At 36.8% G+C, this 23,698-nt stretch overlaps 9 protein-coding genes across 9 annotated transcripts; 3 read left to right on the top strand and 6 right to left on the bottom strand. All coding sequences in view use genetic code 12, as the record gives it.

Moving 5' to 3' along the window:
• Positions 1-3,204: 3,204 nt before the first annotated feature.
• Positions 3,205-4,179, bottom strand: CANMA_003325 (uncharacterized protein; the record flags this gene model as incomplete). The annotated part of the gene is made up of 1 exon (XM_051815490.1): positions 3,205-4,179. One exon carries the CDS (start codon positions 4,177-4,179, stop codon positions 3,205-3,207), a length of 975 nt encoding a protein of 324 aa, XP_051671063.1.
• A 217-nt stretch (positions 4,180-4,396) lies between these two features.
• Positions 4,397-5,743, bottom strand: CANMA_003324 (lipase family protein; the record flags this gene model as incomplete). Its single annotated transcript, XM_051815489.1, has 1 exon — positions 4,397-5,743. The coding sequence occupies one exon, from the start codon at positions 5,741-5,743 to the stop codon at positions 4,397-4,399; it is 1,347 nt and encodes a 448-aa protein (XP_051671062.1).
• An 895-nt stretch (positions 5,744-6,638) lies between these two features.
• Positions 6,639-7,389, bottom strand: CANMA_003323 (uncharacterized protein; the record flags this gene model as incomplete). The annotated part of the gene is made up of 2 exons (XM_051815488.1): positions 6,639-7,291; positions 7,377-7,389. 2 exons carry the CDS (start codon positions 7,387-7,389, stop codon positions 6,639-6,641), a joined length of 666 nt encoding a protein of 221 aa, XP_051671061.1.
• A 1,851-nt stretch (positions 7,390-9,240) lies between these two features.
• END3 (End3p) lies at positions 9,241-10,392 on the top strand (the record flags this gene model as incomplete). The annotated part of the gene is made up of 1 exon (XM_051815487.1): positions 9,241-10,392. One exon carries the CDS (start codon positions 9,241-9,243, stop codon positions 10,390-10,392), a length of 1,152 nt encoding a protein of 383 aa, XP_051671060.1.
• An 83-nt stretch (positions 10,393-10,475) lies between these two features.
• Positions 10,476-11,333, bottom strand: ALI1 (Ali1p; the record flags this gene model as incomplete). Its single annotated transcript, XM_051815486.1, has 1 exon — positions 10,476-11,333. One exon carries the CDS (start codon positions 11,331-11,333, stop codon positions 10,476-10,478), a length of 858 nt encoding a protein of 285 aa, XP_051671059.1.
• A 1,292-nt stretch (positions 11,334-12,625) lies between these two features.
• Positions 12,626-14,164, top strand: CANMA_003320 (uncharacterized protein; the record flags this gene model as incomplete). The annotated part of the gene is made up of 1 exon (XM_051815485.1): positions 12,626-14,164. One exon carries the CDS (start codon positions 12,626-12,628, stop codon positions 14,162-14,164), a length of 1,539 nt encoding a protein of 512 aa, XP_051671058.1.
• Positions 14,165-14,334: 170 nt separating this feature from the next.
• Positions 14,335-17,484, bottom strand: CANMA_003319 (uncharacterized protein; the record flags this gene model as incomplete). The annotated part of the gene is made up of 1 exon (XM_051815484.1): positions 14,335-17,484. One exon carries the CDS (start codon positions 17,482-17,484, stop codon positions 14,335-14,337), a length of 3,150 nt encoding a protein of 1,049 aa, XP_051671057.1.
• A 3,357-nt stretch (positions 17,485-20,841) lies between these two features.
• CANMA_003318 (uncharacterized protein) lies at positions 20,842-21,582 on the top strand (the record flags this gene model as incomplete). Its single annotated transcript, XM_051815483.1, has 1 exon — positions 20,842-21,582. One exon carries the CDS (start codon positions 20,842-20,844, stop codon positions 21,580-21,582), a length of 741 nt encoding a protein of 246 aa, XP_051671056.1.
• A 112-nt stretch (positions 21,583-21,694) lies between these two features.
• On the bottom strand, positions 21,695-23,425 carry SLD1 (Sld1p; the record flags this gene model as incomplete). Its single annotated transcript, XM_051815482.1, has 1 exon — positions 21,695-23,425. The coding sequence occupies one exon, from the start codon at positions 23,423-23,425 to the stop codon at positions 21,695-21,697; it is 1,731 nt and encodes a 576-aa protein (XP_051671055.1).
• Between the last annotated feature and the right edge of the window lie 273 nt (positions 23,426-23,698).

Genomic DNA, 23,698 nt, shown 5'->3' with positions numbered 1-23,698 from the left:
CAATCCTGCCTAACTCATTGGTAAACTCCATTACTAAAGTTACTTTGATTATCGTAACTTCTACTATAGGGGTGCAAAGTATGGGCTTGATGGGGGTGTAAACTAAATTGTTTATTTTTTTCGTCGTCACGCATGCATACCAGAAAAGTCTTCAAACGTGGTGTGAAAATTATACTTCTGAGAAACAAATATTTCACAGCGTAGGTGACAACATCTTTTGATTGAGGGTGATGAATCTTAGATTTTGTTAATGGTTTGCAGTTCACTGTGTGGTCGTGTTGTTAGTGTAATCGTAACTCTCGTTAATTCAACTTGCTGTGTGTGTGTATCTTTTTCATTTTTTGGCAACTCTCCACGACCTATTTCATCACTAGGCAAAGCAATGACTGTGGTTATTTAGTTTAAGATACACATTAAGTGAGGTTGAGCTATTGATATTTCTTGATCTAAGATGTGCTTGTAGTTTTAGGAGTTGGCTCATTAATGAAAAAGGGTTGAAATGCGTTGGGCTATTTTGTGTGGCAAAAATCTGAATTATCTTCTGATCTCGTAACTTCTATGACTCTCCGATGATTCTCTCTTATTGTAGTGGAAATGGCAATTGTATATATCTATTGGTAATGGGATCTCTAGATCTGACTTGAATGTTGATGTGAAAAGAACTCACGAATGATACAGTTTCTATCTCTCTCTCTCTCTCCCAAAATGGGTTACAATAAGTGTATACATACTCTTTAAAAATCGGTTGTGATCGCTAAATCTTTGTTGTATCTGAAATTGATATGACTTGCTATATCTGTTGTTGTTGTTCCAGTATACTTGTGGTATTGGGAAATGTTTAGACTTATATCCTCTGTGTATGTGTTGGTATAAGTTATGATGTATAAATTTGTGTTTAATAACTTCTAATAAAAAAGTGATTTGTATATATCTTGTCTTAAATGAATAAGGTTATATATAGTTGGTTTTATAAGACATGAAAAGTAAGAAAAAAATGATGATGATATATGTGTGTGTGTGAATCTTGTATGATTCTTATACGAACTTTAATTTTGAAATTTTCTTTTCTATTCTTCCTTTCTCTTTTTCTTCTTTTTCTTTCAAAATTTAATTAGTTGGTTTATATGCAGGAGTGAGACATGTGTTTTACACCCCCTGTCTTTTTGTTCTATGTTTTTCTCTTGTGTTAAAAAAAGAAAAATAAAAAACGAGAAACAGTGTCTTAGATATTTTGTTCTACATCCATTCTTCGACGCATCGACTTTGATTTGCAGGGGGCCCAACTGATTCGGAAGAATATAGGTTTCCATTCTGGCCTAATATATATAGAACGTACATAGGGGCTCTTTTGTACTATTGGCAAAATTGAACATGCCTGGTAAACTAATCAAAGTTTTCGTGCCTGCGTGTGACTGTGTGTGTCAAAAATTATTTACACACACTTCAGAATATCTTTTACAACAAAGACGCTAACATTGAAACTAATCTTACTAAGTGTGACACTTACACAGCTACCATTCCAAGAAGAAGAAGAAGAAGAAGAAGGCAAGAAAAGCAGGCCAAATGAGGTGTGCGTACTCTATTTATTCTTTAAAAAGTGTTGATATCTGATGGTCAGTCAATCACATGGAGAGGTGGCTAATTCTTAGAGCTAACCTTGCTAATCATTGTCTGAATAAGCTTTTTATTGTGGCCAATGGACAAGAAGCTGATAGAACAAAACGTGGCGAATTGTGTATGTTCCGGACACCGGAAGGAAAAAAAAAATAAAAACAAAACGAATAAACACAATCATACTTTATGCATAGCATATATATACAGCTACGATATTACAAAGAAGGTTGGGTTTCTTAGGGTAATGTGGCTATATCTACTCTAATCCTTTCGTCTTCAGTGGGTTATTTCTGTAACAAAATTGGCATATAATGTCATACTCCGGAGAGAGCATTTGATTTTACAATAAAAAGTTTTTCTTTTTTGGCTGTTGTTAACAAAAGATTTAGTCCATGTAGCATATATATGTATGAACTTATCGTTTTTTCCTATTTTACACCCCCTATTTTTGTTGAGACTTTTTTTTCGTTTCTTTTCCCAATTTCTCTCTTTCTTGTTGAACTGTTTGTCACTGTAATGCAAACGCTTTGTACCTAGGCGCAGTTGCAACTCATCCAATTAGAGTCCACATTCTTTTAACTTTACCAAACGAGAGACTCAAAAAGACTAAAAAGACGTCATTGATTTTGTGTCTATAATAGCAAAAATACCAATTTACTTTTTGCACTTTATACACGACCTTATTTCCACACTTCTTTAATTGTCTTTTGTGATACTTTTGTTTAATGCGTAGAAGGTTCTTTATTTCCGTTTTGTTTTTCATTTGGTCGTGTAAGTGTGCACACAGATTTATTACAATAACGTAGTTTTTTGAAAAGCATCTGACTACTGTTAAGCAAGGAAGATTAGGACTAGCTTAGTTGATTCAAATATCCCCTAAACTATGACTAAATCATGCTATTTTACTAGAGGGCAATTGCTTAAAGAAAACAAGAGAATGGGATGGAATTGGTCATCCAACTGTAATTTCAATAAACTTTAGTATGTATTTAACAAAATTGCACTACTCTAGTAAAAATTTTTGCACCCCCCCCCTTCCCCCCCACCACCTCTCGTCATGTCTCCTGCAGTTACACAAACTTTCCTTTCAACTCAACGCTTTTTTAGTAGTATTGCATATTCCTTCTGTCTCTTTGGCTTTATAATAAGATGTTTCTGAATCCAAAATAAAACAAAAAGTAGAAAGTAATGCAGGGCCGCTTTTATCAAACATTTTCTGAAACCAAACCAAATGCAAATAGCCGCTTTGTTGTGCTCGTGAAGTAGTAATTGATTTGCATAGCAATGTAACTCTCAATTCGAATCATTGCTATTGGGACTAAGTGTTACTGTTACTGAGAAATACAAGTTCTTAATTCATTATAGGTCTAATAGAGCAATATTGTAATGCACGTAAAGTATCCGGAGAAAGGCTAATCTTTGATTATTAGCAACAATAGCAACCCCACATCTTCAACATCAACAAAATACATATGCAAAATAAGATTCCAAACAAGAGGAACACCATTGACAGCTTTTTTAACAGTAAAATCGCTTTTCTTATTATTTTCAATACTCGTCAGAATTATCGATTGCCTCTTCTCTACCCCCTCATCGTTTGTTCATCCTTTCTCTTTTCGAAATATTATAAGCTTCATTGGCCCAATAATTGTCTTCTTGACTCAATTCATAAACGTCTTCAATCAAATTATAAGCTTCCTTTCTCTTCTCTTCATCAACCGTTTCAAGGCCACCATTCATTGACTCCGGAAACAGATTTGGATTATCATTGCAAATATCGACTTCGGCCAACCCCCTTTTATCATAGCATCGTGCATTATCGGGAAATTCTGTAACATCACTTCTGGGATCTAGCATGTACAGTTCATTATATCTAGGTTCAATCACATAATCATCGTCCTCTTCCTCACCTGACTGGTTTGTATTCAGGTGTTGTAGTTTACCTTGTCTGCTATTTTCGAGATTCGCAACAAACGACAGACCTGGGGTATAATAGTCATTATCTGGCTCGCTCGAAATGTCATCTTTGTATCCAAAAGTTGTTTCTGGTACATATTCATTCAAATTACCGACTTGTGGTGTATTCGAGGTGCACTTCTTGATGCTGCTCGACTTGCCTCCATTTTGGTTTGTTTCTGGTCGGCAACCGATCGTCAATCTTTCTTCAGCTAAATGCAACTTGTTGAGGTGAGTGGAGAGTTTATGAGCAAGAGACTCATTCTCAATATGACAGTAGTGAGGCTTAGCTCGTGTTATCAGGTTTAAAGATGTGAACAAATGGTCTATGTCTGGTGTTTGGATACTGCTGGTGCTGGTGCTGATTGTGGTTACAGTAGTGACAATCTGATAATCCACATCGATCTTACCTTCCATTTGCAAATAGTCATCATCAATAACATTAGTTTGAGTTGCCTCAGTGGAAACATTTGATTGCGTTTGAATAGCAGGAGTTGTCGAAAATGGATCACACTTTTGATTGACAAAGGGAATAATCTCATGAAAGTCTGCATTGGTTAACTCAGAATATTCGTCAGGGACTGAAGGACAAACAAGAGCTTCGATCATAACTCGGTACCCCAATGAAAAGAAGAAAATTGGAAAGCCTTTGAGTGCTGTTTAAGTCCAAGTTAGTGGATTTGATTATTCCTTCTCAGCATATCAATTTTGAGAAAAAAGGGAGAAGTTTTGCAACACCTTTGGGTGAGAAACGCATTTTGAACCTCTACTAAACGTTTCAGTCTATGGTCTTAAATCTAATTTTATAAACCTTCAACTAATTAAGCTATTCCAAAAATGGACCCAACTCAGATCCCATCAACATATCCAATATCGATGAAAAATAATCAAAGATGGATGATGCTATACCAGGATAATCAAAATTAGACACTCTTGCAGTATGCTTACACCCTTGAACTGGCGGCACACCATTGAACCGATCAATTACCCATGTCAAAGCAGCAGGAGCTCCTACTAATGCTTCTGTAATATGAGCATAAGTTTGATCTTCATTAAACTCCCCTGATTCAAGTCCCCACTCACACCAACGCAGAAACGTCTCGTTTGAATCTCTAAACGGTAAAATATCATCGTTTGTTGCATGGTAAATAAAGATTGGTATTTGTGGAACATAGTCTTTAGACAAGTATACTAAGCCATTTTCTTCCATTGTCGACTTGAGAGGCTCTTCATTAAAGATTCCCCATCCATCAGGGAATACTTTATCTGAACCTGAAAAGTAATTTCGAAAGAGGTTTGCAAAAGTACTATCTGTGATGCAATAATCATCTCGTTCCAGAAACTGCTCAGCATCATCAGAGCTAACTTTGTGATTCAAAAAGTCACTAACATTGGTGTATTCGTTTCCAATTCCACCCAACGCATTGGGCACTAAGCCAGCATAGATAGTTCCATCTGTATAGTCAAAAAGGGCCGTCAAATTGGAGTAAAACCCACCAAGTGCGGCACCAATTAAATTCAGGCTGAGTTCTGGTGCATACTCCTTTTGTAATACAGCTGCCCATCCTGACGCTAAAGAGCCTCCTGAATACCCCCACATCATAACTTGTGCACCGGAGTGAATCCCGGTTGTATTTTCTGAGTTCAATGTTGCTCTGATTGAGTTTAAAGTGGCTTTCCCGGACTGCCGGCCCGCAGTGAATGTGCTTTTCGGACCCTCATGATCAGGAACAACAACATAGTATCCCTGAGTTAGAAATGCCGATATAAAAAACATCTCAGCCTGTCCAAGTAAATTATCAAACCCTGACCCATACTGAATTGCAAACGAGATTGCACAATCTAGCTTTCCTGAATCTTGAAAACTTTGATACGACACCACCTTGTCATTGCTTGCGTTAAATGGCTGAATAATTGTTGTTGCTATGGCATTAGGGTTCCCAAATGAATCCTCTGATCGTACCAACAATTGCCATGAATTCTGAACTGAGGCTTGGTTCACAACGCTAGTCAATGGACTGGGAGTATTTCTACGCTTGAGAATGGTTCCAACTTCTTGATCTTCATAGCCTTGAGGTGGGGTGTAGAAGTCATCATCGGATGGTTTTGTTGGTTTTATGGTGGCGGCAAGTGTACCTATAATGAGGTAAAACAAAGCGATGTGAAATTGCATTGCAAATCTGTGGGGTTTTTTGGGTCAAGCATCTGGCAAGCGAGTTCGTGTGTAAATCTCTCTCTTTTTATTCTGTTGCAGGTCTTCTACCTGTTTAGGTCATGCATTACGTAAATCTGATTGTTGTCTTGTTTATTGTGTTGGTCCACGATGGGTATAGTTGGTAAATACTCCCCCGCATTTTGACACTTTGTTTACCCATTTGTCTTTTTATCTCCGTCGTAATTTGTTCTAACTTTTCTCCATCTTGAATACCGAGATAACTTTAAACTTTGTCAACTGTAGTGGCAGGAGTAATTTTCTAACTTGTTCTAAAAGACTTGTCTGATGAAACTTCCTTTGGTAGCCAAAGGTTATGATAAAGAGCTTGTCCTTGTGACGAACCAAAGCACTAATCGGCACACAATATTAAAAAGAAGGATTCATTGAATTGATCAATCACGGAGATGTGGGTAATCAAACGTTTGAGTTGGTTCCTCGATATCTTTTACCTATTTAGTAAATTATTGTTTAGCCCGATATATAGAGAACAAAGAAAAAAAAAAGAGAAAGAGAAACGCAAATCCCCACAAATTTGTTACAGTTCAAGTTAGTTTAGGCTTGTATGTACTTGTTATACCCCATTTGATGATCTACAGAAGTGCAATCCACAAACGATTCAACTTGTGTTCTACGTTCAATCATTTAAGGAACAAAAGAACACATCCCCCCTGGGAGACTGCTTTTGAAATTGAACAACAAAATAATTTGACATATTTTAAATTGTAAAAGCCTACCATGCCTTGAACAACACACTCTTCCCAATTTGTAGTTTTATCAATACAGCACACAATCAAATCCGAAATATGTGTGGACGATGAACCGCTCGGAAATATCACACATATAAACCATATCACTACTTGCATGAATTCTTTTGAGACAGACAAAGATACTCAGGGCGTTTATTCTTGATTGGAAATTCTCCATACTTGATTTTCGACCAATGGCCACATTTGCATCCATGTTTGCCATAATATTTCCGAACACACCTCTGAGTTTGTTGTTTTGAGTAAAACATTGGCACTCGTATAGATGCAGAAGCAAATTCATTGAGCTTACTTGCACATGACACCCCTTCCTTATCATTATTGAATTTAACTTTATCAACCGCGTCCAAACCAAAAGACTTGGCCAACCTTTTACATGATTTGTGATTAAATCCACGATCTGCTCTTTTGGATTTTGTGTATTTCCATGGCTTTGGTAACGCACGATGTGGAACTTCTTGGATAGAGTTGTTGAACTCACATGCTACTTGGCTCCACTTAGAGAAAAACGTACCATTCTCGACTGTACGTCTCTGAGTAAAATGAGTTCCTAACGGGGCATTGGAGCACTTCCATCTCTTGGCTTTTCCCTCTCGTGAAATATCAAAGCCTTCCAAGCTCATTCTTGTATCATTGCAAAAAGCCCTGTATTTGGAAACATCATCACCGTTGAGATACAAATGCTCCGCGTAGTTGAGTGCATCGTCCGTATCAGCAAAACTATGAATCACGTTACCATCGTCTAGCCTCAACATTTCAAATCTGAAATCATCGTCCCTTTTATTCGAGCATCGTGGTGTAAGGGAAATAGCTGATACCAGATTAACAAGGATGCACCATATTATGAATAGCTTCGATAGTTTGAATTTGTCAGTGGTGTATATCATAGTCGAGAAAATCAGGGTACTGAAAGCCAAGGTCAAAAAGAAAAAAAGCACACCCTTCCTCTAATTGCACCCCAGCCAGAACAATCACGCACTTATTTATATTCTCAAGTCCCCACAACCTATTAACTAAAACTCGACGATTTATGATGTGATAATTTAAAGTCACAATAGTGAACAAAAAGAAGGTTTTGTGATGCATGTCATGTCTGGTCAAATAAAATTGGGCAAACACTAAAGTTAGTAATTTGTATTGACTTGCCAGCTGTGTACCAATTGGTGTTGCTGCTTGTGAACTATTGCGTTCAACTTTAAGAGGTGACAATTTCACTCTTGTTTGGCTTAGCGTCCCAAGCTAACGTCCAAAACAATTTTTTTGTCCTCGTATTATCATCACCCTCGTAAATGTGGCGTTAAAAAAAATAAGCTTTGTTATGACGGAAATTAGACTATCTTGGAAAAAAAAAAGAAATCCACTGCCCAACTCTATTTTCTCCCCTACCTAATTCACTTGAAAATGGGTAATTCCGTGTCTCTCTATCTACCAGTGATATATGCTTCATTGGTTGTGACATGTGCTTAGTGAGCATTTCTAAAGGTAAACTCAGCCAAAGCTCTGAAAGGCAACTGAATTGTACTATTTGAAGTGACACTTGAACCTGCACGGCACCAATTTTTAAATGCTCTCTTATCATTTAGAATATTAATTGTCTCAACTAAATGGAAAAGCCTCCTATGGCCTGTGCTATTGACTTGAACTAGTGGTGTTCTCCTTCCATGCGTATCCCATAACCAGCACTCAGTGAATGATTGTAGAAGTGTTTTTGTCTTGTCAAAGGTTTGCAGGTGTTGGCACTGTAACTCCTCGTTCTCGCTTTTAATTATTTGGCATAAGGGCGCCATAGCTATACTGAAATCAATAGTGTGAACTACACATAAGCCTGATTCGTGTCCATATGGGATGTTATTCCAAGTCCTGCCTCTTTTGATCAACAGCCGTTGCGAAACTGAAACAGAAAGATTAGGCGGTCTCTGTTAAAAAAGGCGGTTTATTTGTAGCTACCATTACACGTCAACCTCCTCGAATGTATTCGCTACCTCAAGCATGCTTTCTTTGATAACTCAATATGGCTTCTGTCAATTGGCACAACAATGTGTAAGTGGACAAATCTTGGAAAAGTGATGAAAGGTTAATAGTTCGTCTTTTGGTACCCCCATCATGTAAATAATCTGCTCGGGCACTTTTTTTGAAACCAATAAGCCTAATCAGTGATACTCTATCCCAACTTATGACATCTCCTTTCATCGAAGCATATCAAATAATCTAACACAAGTGCTTTAAGTGTATATTCAAAACTAAACTCCAAAATAAACTGTCTGGAAGCTTCAAGTAGCTTCAAGGATAACTGTGACAGTCTGGTAGTATATAGAGCCTGTCCATGATGTAGTAGTCTATCATTTTCTAAATTGATTGTTTTGCTTGCAGTTGAATCTTTAATTGTCATTGATGTAGCAACATGCTTGCTTGTTTCTAGTAGCCAGTGCATCAGACACTATCCCACTTAGTGTCTGCCCGTTTCCATAGTCGATTATTTGGTTGTAAGGGCAGTTATATCATTGTCAAATGGCATTAGTTCTTAAAACTTGGCAGCAAAAAAAAATTGTATGACATAGAGTTTCCACAATCGACAAAATTATCACCATTTTTCGATCCAGCAAAAGACCAAAAGCCTATTTTAATTGGAGCTCTCACTGAATATCACCAGCACATATCATCATTGCCATTGATCAACAATACACCTGAAACATGCCACGTTTAGAAGATGCCGAGATCAAGAAGTACTGGCAAATTTTCCAAGGATTAAAACCAGTGGACAACAAGCTCTCCGGTGATAGCGTTGCTCCGGTTTTGAAGAATTCCCGATTACCACAACAGCAACTATCGGCCATTTGGACACTTAGTGATATAGACAATGATGGGAGTTTAGATTTCGAGGAGTTTTGTATAACTATGAGGTTGATTTTTGATTTGGTTAATGGATCGATTCCCGAAGTTCCTGATCAATTGCCCTCATGGTTGATTCCATCGTCGAAGGCGGCGTTGATTCAAGCCAACCAAGCCGTGAGTCAAGGTAGGAATGTTGGATTAGATTATGAAGATGACGAGGATGGGTTGAGCGATGATTTTGATTGGTATATATCCCCCAGTGACAAATCTACTTATGAAACGATATACCAATCGAATAATGATCAATTTGGTAGAATAAGATTTGATTCGTTAAATTCATTATATGCAACGTTAAAGAATGTTCCATCAAGTGATATATCCTCGGCGTGGAACTTGGTCAATCCGAAGTCGTTTGAAACAATAGATAAGGACCAGACTTTGGTATTTTTGCACATTTTAAACCAAAGAGAAAACGGGAAACGAGTGCCCCGTGGAGTACCTGCTAGTTTAAGGGCTACTTTCTCCAAGGAAGTACCCAGCTATGACTTGAGCGCACAAGCCAAACCGCTCGAAACGACAAAGACGCAAGCCTCAAAACGTTCATTTGCCGAGAGCTACTTGAACAAATTGGGCCACGGAAGTAATGGCAATGCTGAGAGAGGGACTGATTTTTCGGCAACTGAAGGAACAGATTGGGAGGAAGTGAGATTGAAAAGAGAACTAGCTGATTTAGAAAAATTGCTCTCTGAGGTTCAAAACAGATCAAATGCTGATAAAAAGCAATCCGAAGAGCAAAGAATGATAAAGTATGAGTTTGAGCAATTGTTAAAGTACAAGCAAGACCAGTATAATAGGCAACAATCGGGTAGTGGAGATGAAGATTTGCTGAAAGTCGAAAATGACATTAAAGATCTTGAAACGCAAGCTCAGTCGTTACAAGAGTATTTAGACTCGCGAAATCAAGAGTTGGTCAAATTGAATCAAGAGATTGCATCGCTACAACAACATTAAAAAGCTTAAGAGATGCAAAAGTACTTTCTTTTTCTTTTTATACACTATTAATCTCATTTCTAGTAAATCAATAGAGACTATATTTACTTCTTTTCATCCTTGTTCTCTGGCTCTGGTTCGGGTGTTGGCAATTTAAAGTTTTCTGGAGTGAAATCTTGACCTTCTCCAACTGGTTCCCAAACTGATGAACCAACAGTGAAATTTCTCCATGCTTGAGTCAACTCCAATGGTTCATAAACAACTCTCTTTTTCTCTTCGTCGTATCTGACTTCAGTGTAACCAGTAGTTGGGAAGTCTTTTCTCAATGGATGACCTTCGAACCCATAATCAGTCATAATTCTTCTCAAATCTGGATGGCCAGTAAAGAAGACACCAAACAAATCGTAGGTTTCTCTTTCGTACCAATTGGCACCTTGGTATAATGGAGTGACTGAAGGAACAGGACTGGTTTCGCTAGCATAAGTCTTGACTCTTATTCTTGAATTGTGCCTGACTGACAACAAGTTGTAAACAACATCGAATCTATTAGTTCTCGATGGATAATCAGCTGCTGTGACATCCATACATGCTTTAAATTGAGCTGATGTGTGATATTTTAAAAACGACACAACTGGTCTCAATGCAGATGGAGCAACATAAATTGTCAATTCATCTTTCCATACAGAAAATTGCTGAACAAACTTGGGTAAACATGCCATGATATAAGTACCAAACTTGTGCAACTCTTCAATCTGTACTTTATACTTTTCAGTTGGGTTTATTAAAGGAACATAAATTTCAGGCTCTTCTTTTCTAGGTAATGTTTTAAGATCCACAAGGTCTTCTTCATGAGCAATGCGTCTCATGGTGGATTGGGTGAACGACCTGATAGATAAAGACTTGGGAGCAACGAGTCTTGGAGCCCTTTGAACCGTTCTTTTGAGTATTGCCGATGGAACCATGTTTGAAATTAAAAAAGAAAAGTCTCTAACGGTGATGTGAATTTTAAGGTGGTTGAATAAATAAGTTATGAACAAATGGTACAAGTGAGTTAAAAAGAAAAAAAGGCCAGTTGTTGTAGCAATGAGGGAATTTCCACAAATGGGTCCTGGTGGTGTTAAAGTATGTGGATTGTGAGATCTTCTTAACTGGTCAAGTAGGGTTTAAAGATATCGAAATTTTCTGGTTTTTTTTTTTTCTGTTTCCTACATCTACGCAAAAATGGTCCTGGTGACAGAATTTTAATAAAAGAGCCAATGAGTCGAAAGTAGCAAGTTTAAGGGTAGGAAATGGGCTGGTTATAGGTGTAAGTGATTCCTAAGTCGATGCTATAAAGAGATGTTTTTTACAATTCCAATTTAATAAAGTGTAGGTATTTTACTTCCTTACAATGTTTTGCACATGTTAAATTTAATATTTGTAAGTCAAATTTGAAGAAATACAATTGGGTGAAAAGTCAAAAAGTCAGAAAAACAAAAGAATAAAAGTCGTGTGTGTGCCAAAAATAGAAGATTTTGGAATTGAAAGTACCCAGTTCGAAACTGACACTGTAGTGCATGTTGGTACCATCTAGGTGATAATACATGACTATATAGACACTGCTTGAGGTGATGTATGTCAAGTAGATTCAAAAAGCAAAAAAAAATGGTAAATCTCTTTGTAAAGCGTGTCATCTTTATGCAAGGACAATGCTAATCTTCTCTGTATTGTTAAATTTGACAAATGTACTATCCGAAGATAATACGAACAACTAATGCATTGGATTTAATAAGTCTTAGAAACTAAAAGCACGTGACATATAGTTAAGAGAATCTGTGACCTGATGATTCATACTTCAAAATTGTACAATACTGGCCAAACAGATGTACTAACAGGTATCACTGTAGATATACTAAAAATAGGTATTTAGGATACTGTAGCAGGATATATATCTGTGTTGTTGCCACTCTGAATCTTTGTCAATCGCATTAGCGAGGATAAAATACGGACAAAGTCGCCGCAATATACCTGCCCTTATCGCATCACAAGAGTCCAACTGCACTCGTTCCTTTGTTGAAGTTTGTGCTTTAGTCGAATTAGCTTCATAAACTGCAACTATGCAAATCAGAGATCTGTCAAATGGGAATTGAGAAAAGCATTTGGCTCTTTTTTTTTTCGCTAACTTACTTTTCCATTTCTCGCACTTTTGCTAAACATATGTCAAAAAAACCTTTCATCAAGCGTTCCATCAAACCAAAGCACTATACAACACACAATGGCACCAGGTATGGGTCCATGGCGACCTCCAATCTCGTTGAGATCACTACAGCCACACAGCTTTCCTCAGCTGTTATCAATTGCCACTCGTCACATATCGATCAACCATAAATCGGCACCGCAAGATACAACAGCCACTACAACACCTGTTGAAGACGCTAATAATGCAGCTTTGACCAAGACAATCACCGATTCTGATAATATTAGTCAAGTGACACAATTGAAGCCGTATCAGACTTTGGAAACTGCTAAATTTGAAAGTTTAGGTACACCGCCCACAATCTTGTCGATTCATTCACCGCCTTCAGTTCCAATTTACTTGCGCCGGGGGTCATTGTTGTCTATGTACGGATTGAAATCAAGCGCCAACACCACCAACTTCAACATCAACATCAACAACAATAACAGTGCGAGTGGTACATTGAGTAGTACTGAAGTTACAGATGATGGCCCAGTAATACGTAACACGATTGAGTACCCTCATTGGTGGAAACGATTAATTCTCATGGGCAAATTTCAAAGTTTCCAAAACATTATTTCAACAATACCAATTTCTTTATTAATCAGTAGTAAAAACAAATCAAATAATCGTGCTACTTCCGACTCATCATTTGTCAGTTTGATCCTTGATGGACTGAATGATTGGGCCGTGTTAAACAATGATGCAATTCAAGTCTATACCGGGAACTCATTGTCCATAAGTTTACATAATCTACCTCGATACATTTCCAAGAAATTCGCCAAGCAATTGAGTGGTAACAACAATACTAGTAGAGGCACTAAAGTGGAGACTGGGTTAAAGAGCTGGAGTAATAGAGGATATACTTTGTTAGGTGGCAGAGGACAAGTGGGACTTGTTGGAAATGGAGGTATTTATCAATTAGATGTGGACGAAGGTGAGGAAATTTTGATTAATAAACGTGCTATATTGGCCATTACCGTGAATGGACCTTTTGATTTGGAAAACTGTGTTGTCAAAGATACATCAGCTATTTCACAACAAACGCTAGCATCAGTAGTAGCACTGCTGGATACAAAAGTCAGTAAGCAACATATAGCATCTACCTCACCACAAGCTACTACCTCACCATCACCATCAACGTATCGTCAAATCAAATCTTACTGGTTGCGGATTTCCCAATCTACTAAATCAGTCGTTTCATACCTTGGTCGTATCTATCACCAAATAAAAACAAAATGGACAATATATTCCTTGGGAACCACCGATTTTGTCAAAATCAACGGACCAAGAAACATCCTCATTCAATCAAACTATAATGTCCCCACCACCACCACCACCACCAACACTCAAAAACAAAGCACATTATCAAATAATAGTCGTAGTATTCAATCAATCTCGAATACCAGAATTTCCGCTCAACCTGTCTTTGAAAATCCCAGCACGAGAAACTCCCTGGATTATTTAAGTTATGTTACTATTGAACCAGAAAGGGGGGCTGTTTTTGCCAATACGCCAAATTTCAAACCAACAGTCGATGAAATTGAACGTAAACTGGACAATAAACTGAGAGAGTAAAGTCAGTGATATAAAAGGAGAATGATGGCTTTACGGAGAGATGGATAGATAGATCAGTGGTAGTAATACAAAACTTAGCCTTACATTAAAGGAAACAAACTCATTAAAATCTATTCGTAATACAAAACATCCTCTTTATATATCGAGCCAAAATCATAGGGCGAGATTAATCAATAATCTTTCCAATTATGAACTTTTTTAACCAATGGTACTCTTTCATCATCGACAGCCAAGGGTGATTGATAAGCAGGTGACGATGGAGGACTTGCTTCGTTTGAGGTATATTCTGATTTAAGCAATTGAGATATCGGTGGTAGTTGTGGCTTCATTACTCCACCGTTCAAACTGGGCAAAGGTTGATGATGAGAAGAAGTAAACTTCTCATTTTTATTATCAAAATACTGTGAAGTTGCATTATTCTGTAGTTGATGATGCGAATTACTCATTTTCCTTTGTGGCTTTCTCCTTCTCTTTTTCGTCATGGGTGGAGCTCTAATCCTGATAGATTCATCTCGATTCCAGTTGGGGTTGTGGATCTTATTGCCATCGTCAACATCCATTTCATCTGCATCATCCTCCATCGATCCATCTTCATCTTCATTACCATTATCTCCTACTGGTTCTCCATCTTCTTCCACTTTATGTCCCAAAAGAGATGATGGTTGTGGGTCAATTAAAGCACGCAAACTCGTCTTTGGAAAACTTGAACTGGTAGTTGCAGCAGCACCTCCATTAGTTCCCAGCAAGCTACCAACACTATTGTTGTTATTATTGAAATTCAATGGAGTCAATTTACCACTTCCAGGTACTGAATTTGACATTGTTGATTCTTCACTTGAATTACCCAGATCACGTTGCATTGAAAATAAACTTGACGAGTCTTTAGAACCACTACTAATTGAACTGTTGCTATTCGAAATACCATTACTCTTGTTTGTCTGTCCACTGTCATCAGAATTATCGACACTTGCTTTTGAGTTGCCCGACAATGCACTACCTGCATCATCGTCATCATTACTTGAAGGTCTCTCTGAGCCCGAACTAGTATCACCTTCAATCTCCTTATCTGGAGATGGACTGTCGGAAAAATTGATTGATGGTGGGTGTTGACCCGACGACGATACTAACCCTCTTGCGTTGGATCCAGACTTCAACTTACTCGTGCATCTATCACTATCCAGCAGCAGCTCTTCTTTGTTTGAAAAGGACGATGAATCATTCGCTGCAGAGTTCAATAATCCAAATGATGCAACTGAGTTCATGTTACTCGTCTCCTTGGTAGATTCGTCACTCGACCTTGGTATCACAGGTTGTTGTTGTTGTTGTTGCGAGGTTACTCCTGCGTCTATTGTACTAGGTGTTACTCGTGAATAAGAATGTTTACCAGAAGGAAATAGCCTAGGAGGTGGTAATGGTAATTGAAAGCCAGTTGGTTGCGAATGATAATGATGATGATACTGTTGTTTTGACTCTTGAGTATGATATGTAGGGGTTACTTGTCTACGTACATTAGAGCTGTCCAGAGGGGTTCCTATTGTTGATGTATTACTCAGTTGGACTCTTGCCGTGGGGGGGAAAGCAAAGTCCTTGCGCCGGTTTGAATCCAGCAGATAGTGGGTCTTTTGAAGGTCGGGTGCAGAACTTGAACTTCGTATCTCTTCTCCGTATGGTTGAGGAGATTGATGATGGGGAAACTGCGTAGATGTTGGAGTTGAAGAATTTGAAATAGGAGCAACCAGAGTCAAAGGTGGTAAACTCGGCTTGTGCAATGGTGGTTGGCTGGCGTGGTGTAAATTATTGCCATTACCGTATGCTAACTGGCTTTGCCTCGCGTGCATCCCTCCTTCTTGCAGTGTCTGTGAAGACTGGGGTGTCTGTCGTGTTGCTGGTGCTAGTGGCGCTGCTGGCGCTGGTGATCCCGACAACGGCACATTATGCAGTTGGTGACCACCATTACACCATAAATTTGCCGATCCTGGTGATGGTGAAGATACAACATAATATTTTGACATAACCTTGGCAATAGCTTTACCCAAATCACTCCAATTAAACACTTTCAAGTCCTTTTCAATATTTCTGGGACGAGGATTTTCCATACTCATGATTAAACTGAAAAAGTCACGATCATTTTTGTTTGATCTTGAGACAGTTGTTGGTTTCAAACTTTGCAAATTTCGTCTAATACGGTTTTTTTCTTCAATACCAAAACTTTGATGAACCAAGTATTCAAGCAATAAAATGATATCAACTGAAGTGCAAATAAACCTATTCTTTTCTTGCCAATAAATACAAGAAATGACTGCTTGTGTTACTCCGTAGTCAACTGATTTTATAGCTTCAAAGTTTATCATTTGCATTGTGTTGTTATCCCCATGCAGAACGTCAAACTTGACCAATCTTCTTCTCGCCTTCACCTCATCTTCTGACCAATTATTCATCATTGTGTTTAAATCCTTGATAAATTTAAGGTTGACAGCGTAATTTGGGTTTAAATGATGCAGAAATTGACGCACAAATTGGGAATTTGATTGAGAAGGCTGGCCCATGTGGTACAGCAGTGAATTAAACTTGTCATTGGAGTTGTGGGGTTGTGAAGAAGACGTGGGATCATTGGGAAAGTTGTTGCTTGTAAGTTGTTCTTGAGAATCTCTTGGCTGTGGTGGTTGCTGCTGCTCCTGTGTTTGTGTCTGCAGTTGATGATTTGCAGGTAATGGTAATGTTGGTTTTGGTTGGCTTAATGGATAACCATTCATATAAGACTGTGGCACATGGCTAAAAGCAGCGTCATTGTTACCACCACAGCCATACTGATGAGAAGTTTCATATTGTATATTGTGTTCCAGACTATTGTTTCTATTATGACCCAACATTTGAAAATGGGGACTAGCTCTCAGAGTGAAGCTGTTGCCAATACTATTGTTATTGTTGCGGTTGTGGTAAAGGTGGTTGATGGATTGTGATGGGCTAGCCTGACTATTCATAGCAGATGTGATTGGGGGAGGTAACGACATGAGTGGGTGTTGCGGTGGATGAGGAATAGGCGTAGCATGTAATACGTATGAAGGTTGTACTCCTGCTAGTGATGATGAAGTTTGATATAAACCCTGTTGAAAACTTCCTTCAGTGGGTGCATCTGGTTTTATATTTGCAGCAATATTTGAAGTTGCTCTATAGTGGTTGTTGGTAGAAGCATTCACGTCGTTATTACCACTTGGGTTGCTATTGTTATAGTAGTAATCGTTGGTACAGTTATTAGATGTCGTTTTGCCATTGTGTTCACCTGCATTTGTAGTAGTATATCTGTTGTTGTATTCTGCCATATCAAAATAAAAATTAAAAATAATTGAACAAAAGTTTTGTAGTAGTTCAGTTGTGTTAAATCTTTTTGTTGCAATTAAAAAGTAATTTATGTAATGGTGGAAAGACAGTTAGATGATGGTTCCAATTGCTTGACGTGTGTGTGTGACAAGGATGTGGTGTGTAATGAGTGGTGGTAGTAGTAGTAGTGGTAGTATTAGTTGATTGTCTTATTGTCTTCGCAGTATATAATGTCTCTCATGGGCTCACCGAGTATGAATATATATATATATATATATATATATATATATGAGTTGACCTATTGCTGATGACTATTTGGGTGTAGTAAGTAAGTAGTAAATAGGTAGTAAATTGGTGGGTATATATCTCTTGTTTAAAAGTAAATTTCAAAAAATTGGGAACAAATTAAATGATGTAATTTTATAATATATATATATATATATATATATATATATTATACATTATACTTTTACTTCTTTTTTTTTCATTCTATATTCTATTGTATTCATTTTATTTTTTATTTTTTATTTTTTAAAAAATTTAAAGTTGAAGTCCGTTACACAAAATGTAAGAGAAAAATAAAATATAAAATAAAATAAATAATAAAATATTCGAATGACGACAACAACCAATTCAAATTTGTTTAAACAAATAGCAACTGTAATATATATATAGGTTACTTGATATATACACTTATGTATATATACATCATTTACTGTAGTGTATATTGTATTGTTATTTATCATTTATTTTAGACACCGGAATTCAGAAACAAAAAAACAATTGTTCTCTCTCCTCTTAAGTAAAAAATTAGACACCACCTTTTTCTAAAACACTGTCTCTGTCTAATGGGAGAGAGACAATGTTTTAAAGTAACTTCCCATCGACAACATTAGTCTCTTTTTTGATTTTTTGATACATAACTTTAATTTTCTCCTTCTAGTTAGAAAAATAAACTAACTACTCTTACAGCTGTAGTAAATACTTAATAGTAATATGGTGACAAAGAAAAAGAGAAAAAAAAAAGTGGAAATCCTTCGTTTGAGACAAAATTGAGACAAATTTTGAGACAAATTTTGAGACAAATTTTGAGACAAATTTTGAGACAAACCAAAAAATAAAAATAAAAATAAAAAGAATAAAGAATAAAGAATAAAGAATAAAGAATAAAGAATAAAGAATAAAATAAAAAATAAAATATAAAAAATAAAATAAAAGATCGAAATGGTTCTGAAATCCGTTGCCCTCGAAAAATAAAAAAATAAAAATAAAAATAAAAATAAAAATTAAGAAAACTGTGAAGACTAAAAAAATTAGATGAAACGAATAGCACACTACTCAACTTTTGTTATTATTATAATTAGTTTCAAAACTATCTAGTATAAGCTTCTGATATGTATGCTACTACTATAGTTAAAAAATGTCAAAAACAACAAAGAATGTCTCAACAGTGTTTTACATTTGTTTTACAAAAAATGTCAAAATGCAAGACAGCAGAACAAAAAAAAAAAAATTCTTTCATCAACATCATCTATAATTGTTTTAAGTAACCTCACTATTGTTCTCTCATGTGTTTATTCCTGGTACTGTATATATAAAATTAAATACAATAAAAACAACAGACACAGACAGACAGACAGACAGACAGACAGAAATATATTACAAACGGAGTTCAGTTTATATCTTTTGTCGACGTATGTATGTGTGTATACTCCCTTTACCACTGGTGTATTTGATAAACGAAGTCCGTGTGACATAATCCACCTACTGCAACCAAATCAAATCTAATCTAATCTAACCACCTACAGACATACTTCAGAAATTGCAACTTTACATTACTTACTAAAGTACAGCATCTATGGCTTCTTACAACTATATACCACACTCCTACTCTTTATTCATCTCATTTTATGCCCAACAATTCCAATCCCCTTTGTTTTGTACTCCTCTTTCTCCTCCTTTTATGTTTACTGAGTATTAAAGTGTGGTAAAAAGAACACCAATATTAGCTACAGTTGTTGGTTGATTATGTCTCTCTCTCCGGATAGATTGGCCTGTGGAACAATTTTTTTTCTTTTTTTCTCGTGTTTTGTTCCGAGGAATTTTTTAGTAACGGATTTCAGATATTACACAAAACAGTATATAACCCCCCTTACACAGCAAAGCCAACCATATCAAAATATCATTGACACTCAAATTCACTGTCAATACAAACGCACACATCATGCACATACTCACTACACATACTCTACTCCACCTGTATTGTTCGTAAAAGAGTTCTTTTGTCATATGACAAAAATTTACGTCACTCATTTTCTTCTTTGTTCACCAATACTATTTTTCTTTTATTCTTTATTTTTTTTTGCTTATTATATTCTTCTACTTGTTACTGTTGCTACTACTACATAGCCATAAAAAAAGCAAAGCAATATGAGAATTGCCTCCCCCACCCCCCTACTCCCTCTTGTATCATCTATCATTCACAAGAGAAGTGGTGCTGAATATAAACAACAACATACCTTTTCTTCTCAACCAACCAACTTATTCAACTAACTCCTCTGATTTAAACTATTGGAATTCAATTTTGGGCCATTCTTTTAATTATCTCTTCCTTTTTAAACTTTTTTTTTTTCAACTTTCTAATTCTTTTAGCTTTCTTTTTGTCTCAGATGTTTTATTTGCACTTTTTTCTTTTTTAAATAAATTCCTTTTTTTAATTTTTGCAAAAGAAACTCTTGCAAAGTTTGTCTTTCATCATCACCATCAAAACGATTCTTTGTAGAGTAGCATTCTTTAGATTAATCTCAAAAGGTATGGTAAACACCAGCAACCACAGCTTGCTTCTCGCTAAGGGCTTATTCTTTCCTCTTCTGTTTTTGATTTGACATGCAAGATTGATTTTAGGTTTAATTGGCAACAAATTTGTTGCAAAAAAAAAGAAACCAATAGCTAAAATAAAAACATTGTTGAAGAAAGCTGATTTATATGTAACTAGATTTGAATTCAAAGGAAATCAAAGAGTTCTATCATATTAAACCTAACTCACTCTTAAGGAAGCTGAACCAAAAAACAAGAAAAACGCTACAATGAAGCTCAAAAATAAAATTATGGAATAACATAAAAAAATGAACGATGCGGGAATCGAACCCACGGCAATTGCTTGGAAGGCAATTATGTTACCACTACACCAATCGTCCTACTTGATGGTTTTGTACATGTTTTAAAGAAAGCACTCTTAATAAAAAGAGTCACGTTCTACTCCTTTTATTCAGGTTTTTCTCCGATGAGAAAAGAATTGTGATAACTCCACAACCACAGTACATCCAACAAAACACAAGCACAAGCACAGCTACCTGGATATGGACTTTTTATTCGACCTACCGACGCATTTACCAAACGAGACTCCAGAATCATCAACCACTGAAGTTAATCCTGAGCTACAGCCAGCGATAACCAACAAGGGTGTGCAAGATGTGCAAGAGACACCAATCAATGATTCACCTGGTTCTTCTTCAAACGCCACCAAGAAGGCAGTAGCAATACCGGGAACTAATATTACACTCCAAACAGAAGAGGACATAGCCAAGTGGATAGAAGAAAGAAAGAAAAACTGGCCCACTAAAGCCAATGTTGAACGTAAACAACAACTCAAGGAGGCAAAACGTAAATTACACCAGCAGAATACAAGACTGAAACGGCCATTGGATGGAAATGGCACTCAGGAGAACAATAAACGAAGTAAAACCATATGTCGGTTTTTTCAACAATATGGTAAATGCAAATATGGAAACAACTGTAAAAATATTCATGAAATACCCAATGCTCACGATGATCCTAATCCAATAGCAACCAAGTTCCAAAATAGCTTGACTCATTACAAGAGAAAACTAAATGGGGTTACTATTCTTGTACCTAAATTATACTCCAATAGGACTGAAAACACAACAACGTCTAAATCATCCTTATTTAAACATTTAATTAGCCAAGATCAAATCAAGAATGAAAATAGTTTGGTTATTGACTTTATTAGATACCTAGATGATAAAGGAATGATAAATCATGATGTCATGAAGGAAAAAACGACCGAAAACAGAGCTTAAATACGTATGCACAACAGGAATACCAGTAAACGTCCTTTTATTCGTCTAATATATCTCTAATAAATATACCCACACCTCTCCTTTTCCACTAAACAACTTAACACCCCTCGTTTTAATATAAATCACCATCATACTTTTTAGTTGCATCTAATAAGATCGTACATTGTTTCCCAATATCAGCCAATTTACTAATCACAACCCCATTACCCTCACCAAACCCATAAATGGAATAAGGAAGTCCCACTTTTTTACAAAAATCAATCACATGAGGTTGCACCCTTCTAAAATTGTGACGAGGTAACCGTGGAAACAAATGGTGAATAGCTTGAAACTGTAAACCTCCATGTAAGAAATCCAACCACTCGGGACAATCCACATCCATTGTGGTTCTAAGTTGTCTTGATGGGAATGATTCACTGACTCCTAGATCGGACGTTGACATTGCGAAATGAGACAATGTGATTTGAACATGCACCAACATTGTCGCCATATGACTAACCATTACGTAGTTGAACCTATTCCACCCACCTTCAATCGATTTAAACACCAACAAGTAGAAAAACCAATAGAAAAAAAAACTCAACCCAACAAGCTCAAAGTATCTGAACCAAGCCGCTTTGCCTTTTCTTGGACCTTGTCCTAATAAAAGATGAGCCCATGAAAGCCTGTAAAGATTAAACCTTCCAAAGCACAATATAGGATAATAGAGATACTGTTGCAATGGAATCAATACTTTTGCAAATGCATCAAAGGGTAAGATCCTTTCATAATATGTCGAATAAACATTGTCAAATAGTCTGACACTGACAGCAAAAAATGGCAAATGTTGAATATCAGGATCATGAACGGGATCATTGGTGATCAAATGGTGAACATTGTGGTTTCTCTTCCACCAACCCAAACTCAAACCACCAAACCAATCAGCAATAATCATGCCGAAAAGATTATCAAATTGATAATTGTGAGTGATTGAAACATGTCCAGCATCATGGGCAATAAATGTGCCCTGGTGCCAAGCCATACCCATAAAAAGGGCACTCATGAAAAGCCAATTCAATTTGAAAAATGACAACGAGTACAAGAAAAGCGAACCAATTTTGACAACTTCCCTCACATACGCCCAATAATCACACTGGTAAAAATTGTGACTAATGAGAAACAGATGTAGTTTGTTGTACTCATCTCTCAAATACCCTTGTGTCTTGTAGTCTAATGAAGGGACCGACAATATATCCTGCTGAGACAATTGGTTATCATAATTTTCCATAAGGAGTTTGGGGTCAACAATTGGCGAATGATGCACCGGGAACAACACATCTTTATTTGACTCAGTCACCAATACATTTTGGGGCACCACTGGTTTGACCAACTTTGGATCGCATTCACTTCGTGTAGGAGAAACTTTCTCCTTTGACGGAATCTCATCCGGTTTATCCGAAATGGAACTAGGCAAAGACTGCAAGTCCAAATCTGAGCCACTCTCGGATAAATTACTATCCAATTTGGAATCTAAATCGGCACTCTTGATCTCAACATAACGCCCCTTTTCATAGACTGCTCCTTGAATTGGGGGCAATAAATTCTCCCACACATGGTCAATTTCGCCAATCTTGAAATTCTTAAACATCTTCAACGTCTTGGGGTCATGATAGGCGTTCATTTCATCAGTTGCATCTCTACCCACCATATGAAGGACGGCTGTGTCTCCACCTGGATGTCTCGAAATCCACAGTGTTAAATTCAACACCAGTCTATCGTAGATGACAATGATCTTCTCCTCGGCTATGAGATCAGTTATCTCATTTCGAGATAGTATCTTTGGCGCCCTTCTTTGTGATACCATAGCTGCTACTTGTAAACTGCAAGATAATGTGTCAAAACTTTTGATATGTAAACTTTAAATGTTTTTGTTTTTCTCTTTCTTTCCTTCTTCTCTTTTTATTTTTGTCAACCTGTGCTTTCACCAAAAGGGGTCTCGGTTCTAGATTTATATATAAAGTCTAAGATACACACACATACACACACACATACACACACACACGTGTGAGAGAAAGAAAGAAAAAAAAAAACAAAAAACAGGTGATTGAGGCTACGCATACGAGTTACATAAGCATAG

The sequence above is a fragment of the Candida margitis genome, assembly GCF_024628925.1.
Source record: "Candida margitis strain CBS 14175 chromosome Unknown scaffold16, whole genome shotgun sequence".
Lineage (NCBI taxonomy): Eukaryota > Fungi > Ascomycota > Pichiomycetes > Serinales > Debaryomycetaceae > Lodderomyces > Lodderomyces margitis.
This window is presented reverse-complemented; position numbering and strand designations above follow the sequence as displayed.